This window comes from Theobroma umbraticum, unplaced genomic scaffold, assembly GCF_002168275.2.
Source record: "Theobroma umbraticum cultivar Fairchild unplaced genomic scaffold, ASM216827v3 scaffold_12.1, whole genome shotgun sequence".
NCBI lineage: Eukaryota > Viridiplantae > Streptophyta > Magnoliopsida > Malvales > Malvaceae > Theobroma > Theobroma umbraticum.
In genome coordinates this window covers 1,846,680-1,861,222 of record NW_018397269.1, presented here as the reverse complement: position 1 = coordinate 1,861,222, position 14,543 = coordinate 1,846,680, and the positions used below count along the sequence as shown (strand labels likewise).

Here is a 14,543-nt window from a genome sequence, read left to right as displayed (position 1 = left end):
CATAGAAGCTCATAACTATCTGGGATTGTTTTCTTTTGTGGTGTTCAACCTTAACAAATTTGTAGGAGAAATGCCAAGGGCAAGTGTCTTTATAGTCAACAATCAAGCCTTGGTTTAGTGCTTCAAATTCCTTCTACCTCTCTACCGTGCACCCGTAACAATCAGTTCCATGCCTTTTCTATTGAGGTTAAGTGGCGTATATGTTAGAAGAACTTGAAAACCAATTCTGTGATTCATGCAAATCTTGTGTTCAAATTAAAAAGTTCATGGAATTCTCTTTGCTCCAACCTCCCATCATGTAAAGGGAAGCCTCTATACTTTGTTTCTGCTCAATGGATTCGTGACCATTAATTGCTGTCGTAGAAATTAGAGGTTTCCACTTCTTTGATGAAAGAAAATTAAAAAAAAAAAAAATGAAAGGTAGTGGGAGCATGGATATCCCACCAGTCCAACGGCAACATGATTATGGGTGATGGAAGACCAAATTTCTTGCACATAGAAATTAAGAAAATGAATTTAAATTATTTATTTATATTCTGGAAGATATGAATGGCATTAACTGACTATAATATATTTGCATGTCCTAACATTACATTGTAGTGCATGAATGGACAACTATAATGGCAGCAAAAGATAGCATAGATACATCCAATAAATAATTAATTAATAATTAATAACCTATTTACTCCTTTGGGCTGATGGCTGCAGCTCTGCTCTACACTCACAAGGCATGCAAGAACCTACTGTTCACCCCTGCCCTGTACAGCTGCAGCTCAGATGCAGTACTAATGGTAATCTCTGTATCGGCTGGTGCAAAAAGCACGTCTCCTTCAGTAACTATATCATTCCATGATCCGGTATGCAATGTTCCCTCCCCAACAAAGGCAAGGAAAATAGAAGGTCCTGGGATGGCTGGGAAAACAGCTGATGCCCCTTTAGGAAGAATGCAACGATCAACCTCAAACTCATCGAAGGGTGGGAGATACCTTGTTATGTACGGGCTCAATGGAAATCCTTTCAGGATTTCAGGATGGCCCTGCAACAGAAATAACAAGCAAAACATTTTTAAGTTGCAGAACTTCAGTTGCCCTTCATATTCATAGAACCAAGACCGAGTCAATCAAAACTATAAATTTTCTACTAAATTAGGCATTTCCAGGTTCAGATTCAATAAGCAATCCTCTGCTGAAGGCATAATTCTACAGCCCCATAAATAGAATGTCAACTTATTAGTACAGGAGTATTCATGTTAACATGATTTGCAGTAACAGGAAAATTAGTTTCTCACATCAGACTGAACATGAGGGAAAATAGGTGAAGCAAAACAAAGAGAACAAAGCCTCATCTTAAAAACAGAGAGAGAACAAGCCTGAGCAAGCCTTGGTGTAATTTTTCTTGTTCATTATTCAGATATGTTTTTAAATCCAAGCACAAGTGCACAACTTTTCTACTTATGGTAACAATCAAAACTGTCCCATTAGAAATGACAAACAAACAATGGCTATCCAGTCACCTTATTTAAAATAAAGCATTTCCCAGTGGCATCCGTGTCAACAAAGTTCATAAAGCAAGCAAATTAGTTCAGGAAAAAAGAAAAACTTTGAAATATTACTCTATTAAACACAAGCAGCATTTACAAATTATTTACTTTCACATAGAAAATGAAATTCGAAACCTTGATTAAATACTTGTACCTGCTTATATGTGAGCATGGAACAAAGAGTTTGGATATCACGATGCTTGGGAGTAAGACCAGCCCGCACAACATTGTCTGAAGTTGCCATGCATTCAATGCACTCACCACTGAGGTATGCATGAGGCTCATTTGCCCCAAGATACAATGCTTCACCAGGATTAAGCTTCACATAATTGAAAAAGAAGGCCGATATGACTCCTATGTCACCTGGGTATTGCTTTTCCAATTGCAACATCAACTGTTCCTTCTCTGTCAGGCACCTCAACTGATGCAAACAAAAGAAAAGAGAGTAAATATACTATCAAGCAAAGGTAAAGAATACAGCCAGAAGAGAAAAAAAGGGAAGAAAAACTATACAGAAAAGCTACATTTTAACAACTTTACAAGCTGGAAAGAGAAAGAGAAGATAATCTATCAAAGATAGTACTATAAAAATAAAAGAATTATTACAAAGTCTAATATGCCCTGGCCAAATGGAAAATAAAACAATATATAACATACACTCTTTGCAGCCACTTTGTCCCTGGCTGATTTCACTATACAGAATCAATATAGAGATATGCAAAATAAGCAGTGCTAAACCAGTTTAAGCCCACAACTTAGCTAAATAAGAAATGGCATAGGTTTTTGACCATCAGGACAACTTAATTGGATGAATTAATTCACGTACTAAAGTGACATATTTATAGCTTAAAGAGGTAAAGTGCAGAAGATCTCCAAGACCAAAGCCTATAAGGAAAATCAATTTGCTATCATTCTTTAGATAAATAAAGATTTGGTTAGGATCCACCTTTTGGTATGATAGCAAAAGTCTAGAACAGACTAACGCAAAGCATGGTTTCAAGTCAAGTCTTCAGAACAGCCACTTGATGCAGGAACACTAAAGGGAAGGACCACATCAATGTTCCCTCATAGTATGTTTCGAAGGAATATAACTAGATGATTACCATTGATCCCTTTCTCAATTTTATGCCTATATGCAGTACAGAAAAATATATATAATGCTGAAAATTTCTGCAGACCTGACTTTTCATGTGCAGCCGACTTTTCAGCTTTGATATTGCTTTAGTTGTCATCTCCTTGCTAGCTGACATGAGTTGGGTAAAAACTGACCGCAGAGCAGATTTTACTTTCTCTGCCCCATGTTTCTCGTCAATATATAAGACTTGGTTTGCTGATGCAGTGCCAACCAATTCTACAATCTCAGGAACATCTTTCAGCACACCCTTAAGCTCCTGCAAGGGGGATAAATACTTGATCCAAGTTAGTAACTACAGTTGAGAAAATCACCGGCAAATTTTATATACATAGACAAGATGCATGGTTCACCAAAACCAAAATACATGTGAGTTATTGGAAAACCACATGAATAATACCTAAAATCCTCAAGATATTTCAGACATAATTTGGAAATAACTGAGTGAGCAGTAAGACAAGATTTGAGGAAAACACTCAAGATGGATATTACTTCACATTTAAAAAACCTTTTTCCACTTCATGCAGAAGCACTATGAAATTGCTTGACTAGGTATCAAACTTCTCTAAAATGTGATGATCTGGGTAACAGTACTGGAGCATTATAATCATTAGCTCATACAGACAAGAAATAAGCTTTAAAATGTCAACAAAATCCCTCTACTATCAATAGACATGAGAATATTCTGGTGCAGTGACATTAAATTGTAGCAAAATGACAGCAAGTACAATAGTTAGGACCCTACTATTTAGGCCAAACTTTGAGGATGAAACAAGTCCAACCAGAAAATTTAGCAGCGGGTGTAAGTTTCATGATAAGTCAAGATCAATTATCTTCTGTCTCTAATTCAGATGGAATTCAGCCTCAAGGTTTCAGCATGCATATCATTTCCATAATAGTTGTTTAGCATGATTACAACTTGACAGCATAGATGATAAGTGTGTTTAGTCAAAAATGTATGTATCAATAACTATCATGTATATCCACTGACAGAGTTTTATCAAACATAAGGGCAGAGTTATTTCCTTCTCAAAAAAGCCAATAAGCAGGCGAGAAATATTAGCAAAACTAAAAGCTCCGCCCAAAGCTGAGCATGATTAATGTACTACCTCAAGAGTAATGAACCCACAAAGGGCCCTGAACTCTGTTATTGCCAAAGCCATCTCAGGTTTGTGATTACCATCCTTATAGAGATTTGGCTGTAACTTATGCAATCCTTTTGCCAATTCTTTATCTGGATGTGCCTGTATTGACAGGGCTTTTGCCACTGAAAGTACCTATATTACAGCATATGGTTATAACCACAGAACCAAATTAGACAATATATAGACAAATTTGCTGATATTCTAGTTAAAGTGATATTAATATCCATTTTACACTGTCAAGCTTAGTTCTTTGGCATGAACTATCCAAGATCCATTCCAATATCCAAATTGCTATATAGATAGTGTTGATTCAAATTGAAATTGAGATAAAACCATCCAAATTAAACTGATAAATACCCCAAGGAGAAAATAAAGAAAAAAAATCACGAACACCACATTAAATCAAACTTCAGTTACATTCAACTTAAAACCGAAAAATGGTAAATAATAAAATTTTAGATGAGTAGTGAAAATTCAATCTCCATTAATATTGAAGCCAAAGAAGATGGCTTTCCCATTAAAACACAAAAGACAAAAACTTTAAAAAGAAAACCACTAATCCAATAAAATCCAAGGAGGGAAAAAAATATAGAGGCAAAAATCAAAACTCAATTTTCCACTAATCAAAAAGAGAAAAACCCAGAAAAATGAAAATCACTCAAATCCAAGTAAATGAAGAACAAACCTTGAACAAGAAAGGAAGATCAGACCCCCACTTTTCCAAAACCTTATGACCAAGTACATTCGGATTCTTCCCAATCCACTCTTTTAAACCCACATTTTCTTCTTTTTGTCCTTCTTCATCAGCCAAAAAACTTGGCCCTGAGTCATGGGTCCCCATCCAAAACTCAGCATAAGGCCTTTCAGACTCAATCTCAGCCCCATAATTCAAAGCCAACAGCCTTGCCACCTGAGCCTCCGCTCCACATCTTCCCCAATCGTAGTTTTGCACCCAAGCTCTTAACCGCCTCAACTTGTCAGCATTAGCTTTTGCCATTGTCGAAATGAAAAAAATAAATAAATAAGAGAAAGACCCAACAAGGGAATGAATTAAGTTTTATTTTTTTGGACGAAAGAAAAAGAAACAGACTAGGGGAGAAAGTTGAGGATGAAGGGAATGGGCATTGTTTGCTGGTATTTGAAGAGTTTGAAAGGGTAACAAGAGAGAGGGAAACAAGTTGGAAACGAAAAAGAGAGAGTGAATAGGAAGTTTTTAGATAGAGAAAGATTGGAAGAAGACGAGGTGGGGTCTTACTACGACTCTGCTTTGCTTTGTTTGCAGTTTCTTTCTTTCTTATCTTCCCAATTCTGCACGAAATTTCCATGCCACCTTTTCTTTTCTTTCCTTTCTTTTTTATCTTTTCCATTTCTCTTTTAATACTTAAAAAAAATATAAAATATAAGAAAAATATCAAATAAATATTGTTATCTTATTATGAACAGATTGGGAATTGTTCAATTCTTATCTATTGTATTTAATACTATAAGAACGGAATTATTTACGTTTAGATAAACTATCTTCTCAATTGAATATTATTTATTATTATCAAAGTAGAGTTAAAATATAACATTTAATCTAAAAAAAAGAAACAAATTATGACTACTTTTTTTTTTTTTGCCTAGATTACATACATATAATGAGTCCAGTTTTTTATGATAAATAATAAGAAGTTATATAGCTTTATTAATGACAAATAAGGACTAACCTTAACATTACTAATATAATTTCGTTTTGTTTAAAATATTAGTAGCACCTGGTATACTTCATGGTAATTGTCACCATCCATTGGCTGTGAAAACCACAAGGCAACAGGTCAGTTAATGGCCGTATCATCCTCGGGCAATTCAAAGAATAAAATGTAGACAAAAGTAAAAATAAAATAAGAAAAAGATAACATGGAAATGGTCTTTTATTTTGGGCATATACGAATTTACAAAAATTCAACTTGGTTTAATCAAAACTTGAAATGGTCTTGTCCTTTGAAAAAAAATAATTGTGGAAACGTGACAATATCAATTCAATTCAAAGCTTAGTTCCAATTTTGGCGAATTCCATCAATTAAAGGTTCGTTATTCATTTTGTTAGAAGAGCATTAAACAAAGTAGTAGGAGGATCTTGAACTGTCACTTAGTTCTGGTTTTTTTATTTCTTTTCTAACACTATTTTAACAAAAAAGAGAACTTAAGAACCCGACATGTTCTCGCGAGAGAGAACTGATAAATTCAAGGAACAAATCGACAAAAAGGAGAAGGTGTTGGAAGTTCTCGCACCTGCAAAATGGGGAAGAAAAGGCATTCATATATTCACAGATAGACAAACCGTTCTAGTCAATGACGTGTCGGTGGAGATCGTGTGTTACTGTTCCTACGATTGATGGACCCTCGTGTTGGTCAGTTGCTTTTTTTTCTTTGTTTTTTGGCCATTTCTTTTTTTACCTTGATTGGAACCTACTGTCTCAGGTGGTCCACACCTTAAAAGAACTCATAAAAGAAAGAATTTTAAAACATTAATTCCGATTAAGATACATGGTTAACCATCTAGATTCCACGTGGCAGGTTGTGAATGATTTACGTGGCAGTTTAGACTTTCATTAAATAAAGGTTTGACTTAAGAATCAGGGTTATAAAAAAAAGGGAAATTTTTATTTATTTAGTTGGGAAAAAAAGGTCGGAGAAAAAATTGAGGCGCACGTGAAGCATGGGGACTTCCACGTTGGCCAGCGACAAGATTCGACGCCCTTTTCCCTGTTATTCTAAGTTTTCCATTTTTGCAGTTAAATAATACAATAGGGGCTTACAACTTACAAGGTGAAGGCAAACGCTGGCTTTGTGGTGGTGGTTGTGGTGGGAGATTTGGAAATCGGAATCATTCGTAAACCAAAAGGAATGAGTATATTCCGATTGGATTCCAACTCCGGTATATATTTCTTTTCTTTTTATTCCAACAAGTAGTCCTTTTATTCGGCAACTAAAGTCGAATTTGGCATTACAATTGCAATTGGTGATTCCCATTCAAAATTCGTATTGATGATTGCGATTGAGATCAAATTCAAAATTCGCATTACAATTTTAAATTAAAATTAATATCTTATTTTTTTATTAAATTTCAAAACTGTAATCAATATAGTACCGAGTTCAATTTTATAATAGAATTTTGCATTTGATTAAGGTTATATTAACGTAGGCACCTATTAAGGGCATTAAATTAATGTTTTTAAAACTGATTTATCGCATTTTATAAATTTACATTAAATTTAGAAACAAGATAATATAGTAGTTATAATTTTTTATGTCATGTATCAAGAGTGTTTTCTCTAATCTATAATATGCATAAAAACATAGATGTTAAAAAATATTGATAAACGAAAAATAGATATTTTTATTCATTATATTTCTAAATTGTTATTTAAAATATTTTTATTATAAATATTAATAAATTTTATTAATTTGTAAATAAGAATTCAAATTGCATCAAATCATTATCTTTAAAAGTATTTTTATTATAAATGTTAATAAACTTTATCCAATTTGTAAATAGGAATTATAATTACATAAATGATTTTAATTAATAATTATTTTTTAGATTTCTAATACCATTGAATAATTTATAAAATTAATATTAAAAAATTTCATTTATTTATACTTAAAATTTTGCACTTTTAAAATATTTATATTTTATGTATAATTTTTATTTAATTAAAATAAATAAAAGATAAGTATTCATGTGCAACACACATAAAGACAAGAAAATGAACATTTTTTTTTCATATTTATAACATACTTTTTACATATTTGAATTTATTTTGATGAAAATTTTCACTTTATAAATAAATTTTCTTTTACTATGAAAAATTTTCAATTCACAAGATAAGATTTTTTCAATATTAGTTAAATCACTTATTAATTAAAATTTTCACTTATTTTTATTTTATAAATATAATAATTAAACAAAAATTAAAAAATATATATTCACGTAAAACACATATACCTAACATAGAAGCCTTAGCCACAAATGAGCAACGTGGAGAATTTACACCTTTTTTGAAAATGCTTAATTATGAAAGAATAAGAACAAGAAGCCATTCATTATCACACTCTGACACGACTTGTCGAAAAAAATGAGTAGCTAAACCACTAGATGAGTTATTCGCCAATTCCTTCACATAGAAACAATATAATATACATTTTTTACTCCCAAAATTATTCATTTAATTATTTTTTTTATTTTTCTAGTGTTGCATGACTTTCACATGTCAATCGTAATTGAATTAAATGAAAGAAATTGGTAACCACCAATTATTCTCTGCTCTCCTTAATCAAATCTTACTTGGTTATTTCAACCTGAATCTTTTTTATGTATGTATATAAATTTTACAAAATTACACAGTCAATTTTTAAAAATAAAAAAAAATACTTCTTTTACTGGATAACACTCAAAACCATTGTTTTAACTAAAATCTAATTAGATTGTAAATATTGGGAATTATCTCCCTAACAGGATTGCATCAGGATAATTTTTAATTTAAAAAAAAAGAAGAAATCCGAAACAAATAGGTTGCTTCAATGTGTGTAGATGTTGAGACTTATCTCCATCATCGGATAACATCAAAATAGACGATCAATAAGAATTAAATTTAAAATCATTTATTAGTTATTATCGAGACTAATCATCTTACCCATTCAACCAATTTGAATCTGGAATGTGATTTATTTATTTTTAAACCAATAAGAAAATAACTTGTTAGAAAAAAAATTTTCCATGTAAAATATTTTACAGAAAAATTTATTTATTTTTGTTGTTTTTTAATGTTTTTGTTGTTTAGATAAATTGTTGAATACATTTTCTATTATTTGGATTATCTTGTGAAAAATATTTTCTATAATAAAATTATTTGGATGATAAAATAATAAATAGTAGTTGATTACAAAACAATAACATCATTTGATTTTTACATTAAAAATAAAAAAATAAAAAAAATCAATAATAATATTTTTAAAAGCATTTAGCCACATATTGTAATGCAAGTAAGCTTTAATTTTTTTTTTAAAAAAATTCTATCAAATCATTATCATAATAGTATAAGAATATTAATATTAATCAATGGTGTAAAACATCCAAAACTTATATTTATAAATGTGTATTCATCGAATAACAAATATTAAAATATTTTTTTTATAATTATTAGTAAGAATATTTAATTTACAAATAAAAATATTAATTGCTTAGAATGATTTGATTAAATAATTTTTTTAAAAATTTTAGTAGTATTGAATAATTAAATATTAATATTTTAAGTTAAAAATATTTTAAAGTTAAATACTAATATTTTTAACTTTTTAATAGTATTAGTTAAATATGATTTTTTTTATATTTTAAATTAAATACTATATATTTAGCAAAATATTTTAATATTTTTTATAAGATCATTTTTCTGTTTTTTAGAAAATGTCTTATGTCTCTTAAGGACACAAGACAATTTATGTGGTCAAAGAGTATTTTTTCTGTTGACTCCTAAAATATTTTATATTTGTAATAAATTTTTGGTCTTTCAAATAAATATAAGTTCTAAAAATATTTTTTGAAAAATATTTTACATCACAACAAAGAGATGCTAATTTTAGACAAGTTGTACAATTTTATTTGTTTTATATTTAAAAATATAAAGTAAAATATTTTAATTTTTTATTAAAATTATATAAAAATTTATTAATTTTTAAAATAAACACTCTATTTTAAAAATCTAAATAATATTAATATAAAATATAAAATATTTAAAATATTTTGTTATTATTTTTTTCTCAAGTCGGTTGACGGGCATTTCTTACATCGATGATCACCAACACTCCCCTAAAAATACCAGATCGGTGGTCCTTGAGAGCACTAGTGCTCCCTCCCCAAGGGCCGCCTTGATCGAGCTCCTTAGGGGAACACCAGTGCTTTCTTGCGAGCCTAAATAGGGGAGCACCGGTGCTCCCTTAGGGATGTGGTGCTCCCTCGGGCTCCCCAAGTGCTCTCGATTGGGAGTTTTTTTTTAAATTAATAAAAATATAATTAAAAATAAGAAAATTATATAATAATATTTTTAAAATTAATAAAAAATAGAATTATTTTTTAATATTATGATATTATTAAATTAATAAAAGTATTAATATTAATTATTGAACTTATATGTATAATAAAATATGTTTTTTTTAAAATAAAATATTTATTTTGAAAATTAATACAAATTCATGAGAACTTAAAATTTGAAAAATCGTGACCTATTAAAAAAAAAATTCCCTCGTAAAACCTCCCAAAGTTTTTATCCTCTAGGGTTTTTGACGTACTCGAGAGATCATAGTCTCAGCAACAACAATGGCGGAATCAATTTGCAGAGCATTACGGGACGGAGCCCTAGAAGGAGAACACGCGCCTGCTCTCACAATCAAGGACTCCATGGCTTCTCCCTTCGGCTTCCACGTGTTTTCTCACGTGCTCTCCCAGCTCTCCTCTTTCATTTTAGCTGGAAAATCACAGTCAGGGTTCGTTTTCCTTTTTTTTTGTTTTCTCAATTACCAAGCGAAATCGTTTAATTAATCCTATTAACTTGAATTTTGAGTAATTACTCTTTTTATTTTTTATTTGTTGGCAGAGGGCTTGTCGTTGTTTCGTTTTCCCGGAGTCCCTCGTTTTATTTGGAGATGTTGAAAAACAAAGGAATCGACGTCGTTTCCTCGGATAAACGGTGAATAATTTTTTCCCTTTTCTTTTTTTGGTTTCTAAATGAAGAGATGAAATTTAATTAATTTCCTGAAAAATTCCCTTTGAAGCCATAAATTTGAAATAATTTTTTTTTTTGGTTTTCAAAATTGATTTGTGTGGTGACATTGCAGGATTCAAATTTTGGATTGTTATAGTGATCCTCTTGGTTGGAAGGACCGGTTAATCGAGGCTGGAAACTTTACAGCTCTTTCGCGTGAAGCTTCAAATTCAAGTACTGCTAATGTTTTTAAGGATGTGAAACATATGGATAAGTTGTACAATTCAATTATTGAACTTGGCAGAGGTAAATTGTTTTATTACTTTTTTTCAAGTGTGAAAGATCAGCAGTTATTTTATCTGATAGTTGATAGTGAAAGATAATTATGGTTTTTGATGGGTATTATGGATTGTTGTTTATGTTTTTTTTTGAAGGACTGGTAGGAGGTGGGAAAAACCAGTTTTCTGTTGCCATAGACTCGGTAATCCTCTCTATTGTGCTTGTTAATGGTTGATTGAGTGAAATTTAAACTTTTTTATCGAGTAAAACATGCAATGTAGGGAAGAGTGAAAATATGAAATGAGCATACTGGCATGATATGATTTGTATTTCTTTCAAAATTTTTTGTTGGATATCTATCTGGGTAATTTTGTCTAACTTGCAAAGATGTACAATCAAGAAATTTGGAGCCTAGTGTGAATTTTGTCAGATATTCTATTCTGGTTTAATGCATGGAAACTTCCATTGAGTACAAATATGTGCCAAGAACAAGAAATTTTCATTTTTAATTTTTTATGTGAGGAGTACTATATCTTGCTAAGAAGTTGCAAGGTAGTTTCCTCCCTAATAACTACAAAGTACCAGCAAATATTATGAGGGATAAGTACAATCAGAGAGGAGAAAGGCACTGTACAGAATAGAATGTCCATTGTCCTCGTTTATAATGAGGAGCTTTTTCTTTACGTAAACAATGCATTGAAATGATTTGATATAAATGTTTTTGTTTTTTTTGGTTGTTTGGTAGAACACTTAGTTGTAATTTTGCCAGACAATGCTTTTTTGACGTACCTCACCAGAGGGGGAAAGAGTACTTTGTCTCATTTTGCATAAGCATGGCATGCCAGGCATGGTTTGTTGAAGCTTTGCAATCTCTTGGTTGATGCTCATTGACTCTGTTCTACAGTGCATTGGTTTTGAGTTACAGCTCATGCAGATAGAATAGCCCAAAGCTAAAAAAGGGAAAAAATGCTTGGGATGGACTGACAAGTTTTGGTGTTGGACTAGAATGAGATAAAGAGATAATATTCTGTTTCATTTACTGCATAGAACTCTATGAAAATACAATGACATAAGTAGGAAACATAGCAAGTCTATGACCAGTCTATGATCATCTACTTCTGTATTTATTTTATTAAGTAGATTTTTTTTTGTATTATGTACAAAATGTTTAATCACTGAATGAAATTTGGGCTCAAGTAACTGACTACTTTGGAATTAGCACTTAGTTGAGTTGTGTTTGCTTATTTATCCTGCTATTAGAATTTTCAACTCCAATTTTCTCCCTTTTATTGTATTCTTATTCTCTGATTATATTGGAATCTTCTATTTCTACCAGGTAGATGAAATGTTGAGACATGCCTCTACGTCATCAGTTGCAGGCCTGTTAAGCAATTTTCGTAGCCATGGTAGATATGTAACCTTTCTTCCTTATTCCATATCCCTGACATTGTTTTTTTTTTTTATATATATATGTAATATATATATATATATATAATTGGGGAAGGGGGGATTCGAACTCTGCTCTTTAGGCAGGGGATAATGCACCAACCAATGAGCCAAATGCTTGGGTGCATCCCTGACATTGTTTGGTTTTTAAGAAATTTCTCATATTTGCATAGCAATGTTCTGTGACTTTGGTTCTCTTGGAATAGTGGTTGGTGGTGTTTTATGACTTACCTTTTAAAGTTTTCAGTTGTGCTATTTCATGGTTGCAAAATCCTATAACACTTCATACCATGCCCTTTTGTTGATTTAAAAGGATAGCTTCCTTATTTTTAGTGGAAACTTTTGAAATTAATGGATGGTATTAGTGATATTGATACCTGCAGCATGTCCTTTTGGATGCTTTTTGCTCAGTGATATTTACGGTTGCAGATCAGGTTTCCAGTATCTTTTGGTTAGTACATTCAGACCTTCATGAGGCCAGGGTTGCAGCTGTTCTTGAATATTTGTCATCTATGGTGACCAGTTTAGAACCATTGCATCAACCAGCAAATGGACAGAGAGGTGATTTGGAAAATTTTTCTTTGATTGAGCATAACTTTAAGAAAGGAAAGTTTCATGTTAGAATTAAGCGGAGAAATGGACGTGTCCGCGTGATGGTAAATTCCCTCCTCTCTCTCTGTGGAACCTTTTTGTACTGATCAAGTTAGCAGCAGACTGACTTAATAGTTTTTAAACCTATATGTAGTCAGAAGAAGTTCACATTGAGCAGTCAGGCATCAGCTTTGCATCTTTGTCATCTGAAGGAGCAATTAATCAAGGTCTTGTGCCAAAGGTAATATATTAAATCTCTCTCTCTTCCCCTCCTCCTGCCCTTCCTTCTTCCTTTTTTAACTGCGAGGGTACACTAAAATCTGCATGAATGCTTTCCTGTGATCAATGAATTTGTGTTCTCCTCAAGCAAAAGAAAAATAATGACCAAACGACAATTGCATGTGCTGACAAACTACTATATGCATGAGTTCAGAGCACAATTTATCCAGTTCCAGTTGTTATAGGTCCAGATTAGTCTGCAGGTGTCATTTTGCGCTGAATTCATGTTTCTTTTACAGGTGCAGTTCAGTCTAGAGTTGTCAGAGAAAGAGCGAATTGATAGGGCTAATGTTGTTCTTCCTTTTGAGCACCAAGGTAGAAATATGGATAGGTTATGATTATGTGCTTGAACTTTAGCTTTGCTTGCTTTCTATTAGGACCTCCTTTAATCTGTTGGTGACTTTTATGGTATTGGAATCTCTCTTTCTCTCTCTCTCTCTGTATTCTCTTTTATTTGCTTTAGGTAATGGTAAATCCATACAAATTTATGATGGCCGAAGATCTCTGGCGGATAGCAAACATGAGAGACAAGTTTCTGCAACGGAGAAAATGCAGACAAATGAGGACTCTGGCGGGGGTGAGATTATATATTTCCGTGATTCAGATGATGAGATGCCAGATTCTGATGAAGACCCAGATGATGACTTGGATATCTGATTGTGCTTGCCCAATCTGCAATTTTGAATTCATGCCTGGCATTGCAAATTGGTATGTTTTCCTTTCTCTTTCTTTAACTGTGAATGAGTTAAATCTCTTAGGTATTACCATCTAAATGAAGTTGTATTTTCCTTTCAAAATGTGTAAATCTCTTAGTTGTATTTTCTTTAATGGATAGACAATATATTAACAACTTGTTCTGAACTCTGTCAATGCAGGTAAATGTTCTTTACAAGTATGGAAAGGCTCAGAATTTTGTTGTCAATGTGGTCACTCTCTAACCACAAGAAGAGGCTAGGGAACCCTGTCAGTGTCACTAGTAGAGAGTGGAACTGGAGAGTCCAAAAGCCAGTATTTGCAGCCAAAACGGACAGTGAAAGTGACCCAGGATGCCGGCTGGTGAGGATGCAGGGTGCATATGATTAGCATTGTCCTCAACCACAACCCTTTGTAATTCACTTCATCTGGTATTTCACCTGGTTAATGACATCAAAGACTTGATGATCCCGCCTCAAAGCCCAGAAACCCCGAGGAGGGATACAAGACGAATGACTAAATGAGATTAACAAGATTAACCTTCTGTTTTTGGGAAAAACAGCAATATTGTATCTCTTTCTTTTGGATGGGTTGGAATGGCAAAAACAGGCTGATCAGCAACAGCCCTAACAAGATTGCAGCTAACACCACTATCGAATACCATAACATAAAATCCATCCCAATGGCCATGTTAAGGA

At 32.3% G+C, this 14,543-nt stretch overlaps 2 protein-coding genes across 2 annotated transcripts; one reads left to right on the top strand and one right to left on the bottom strand.

Moving 5' to 3' along the window:
• Positions 1-502: 502 nt before the first annotated feature.
• DIN9 (Mannose-6-phosphate isomerase, type I) lies at positions 503-5,095 on the bottom strand. The gene is made up of 5 exons (XM_021441076.1): positions 4,503-5,095; positions 3,782-3,949; positions 2,719-2,931; positions 1,695-1,961; positions 503-1,036 (listed from the first exon to the last, which is right to left on the bottom strand). The coding sequence occupies exons 1-5, from the start codon at positions 4,812-4,814 to the stop codon at positions 722-724; spliced, it is 1,275 nt and encodes a 424-aa protein (XP_021296751.1). The 5' UTR covers positions 4,815-5,095; the 3' UTR covers positions 503-721.
• Positions 5,096-9,871: 4,776 nt separating this feature from the next.
• On the top strand, positions 9,872-14,490 carry LOC110425732 (elongator complex protein). The gene is made up of 10 exons (XM_021440722.2): positions 9,872-10,339; positions 10,450-10,542; positions 10,691-10,863; positions 10,992-11,038; positions 12,173-12,242; positions 12,712-12,938; positions 13,028-13,114; positions 13,392-13,467; positions 13,616-13,860; positions 14,028-14,490. Exons 1-9 carry the CDS (start codon positions 10,173-10,175, stop codon positions 13,807-13,809), a joined length of 1,134 nt encoding a protein of 377 aa, XP_021296397.1. The 5' UTR covers positions 9,872-10,172; the 3' UTR covers positions 13,810-13,860; positions 14,028-14,490.
• The last annotated feature ends 53 nt before the right edge of the window (positions 14,491-14,543 follow it).

What these genes read in the sequence shown, in the direction of transcription:
- DIN9 (XM_021441076.1), bottom strand. Translation starts at nt 4,814, where the DNA reads ATGGCAAAAGCTAATGCTGACAAGTTGAGGCGGTTAAGAGCTTGGGTG. An exon ending in GTGGGTTCATTACTCTTGAG is followed by an intron (nt 2,932 to 3,781) that starts GTAGTACATTAA and finishes TCCCCCTTGCAG; the next exon opens with GAGCTTAAGGGTGTGCTGAA. An exon ending in CCATGCTCACATATAAGCAG is followed by an intron (nt 1,037 to 1,694) that starts GTACAAGTATTT and finishes TTTCTGTTGCAG; the next exon opens with GGCCATCCTGAAATCCTGAA.
- LOC110425732 (XM_021440722.2), top strand. Translation starts at nt 10,173, where the DNA reads ATGGCGGAATCAATTTGCAGAGCATTACGGGACGGAGCCCTAGAAGGA. An exon ending in GCTGGAAAATCACAGTCAGG is followed by an intron (nt 10,340 to 10,449) that starts GTTCGTTTTCCT and finishes ATTTGTTGGCAG; the next exon opens with AGGGCTTGTCGTTGTTTCGT. An exon ending in GTCGTTTCCTCGGATAAACG is followed by an intron (nt 10,543 to 10,690) that starts GTGAATAATTTT and finishes GTGACATTGCAG; the next exon opens with GATTCAAATTTTGGATTGTT.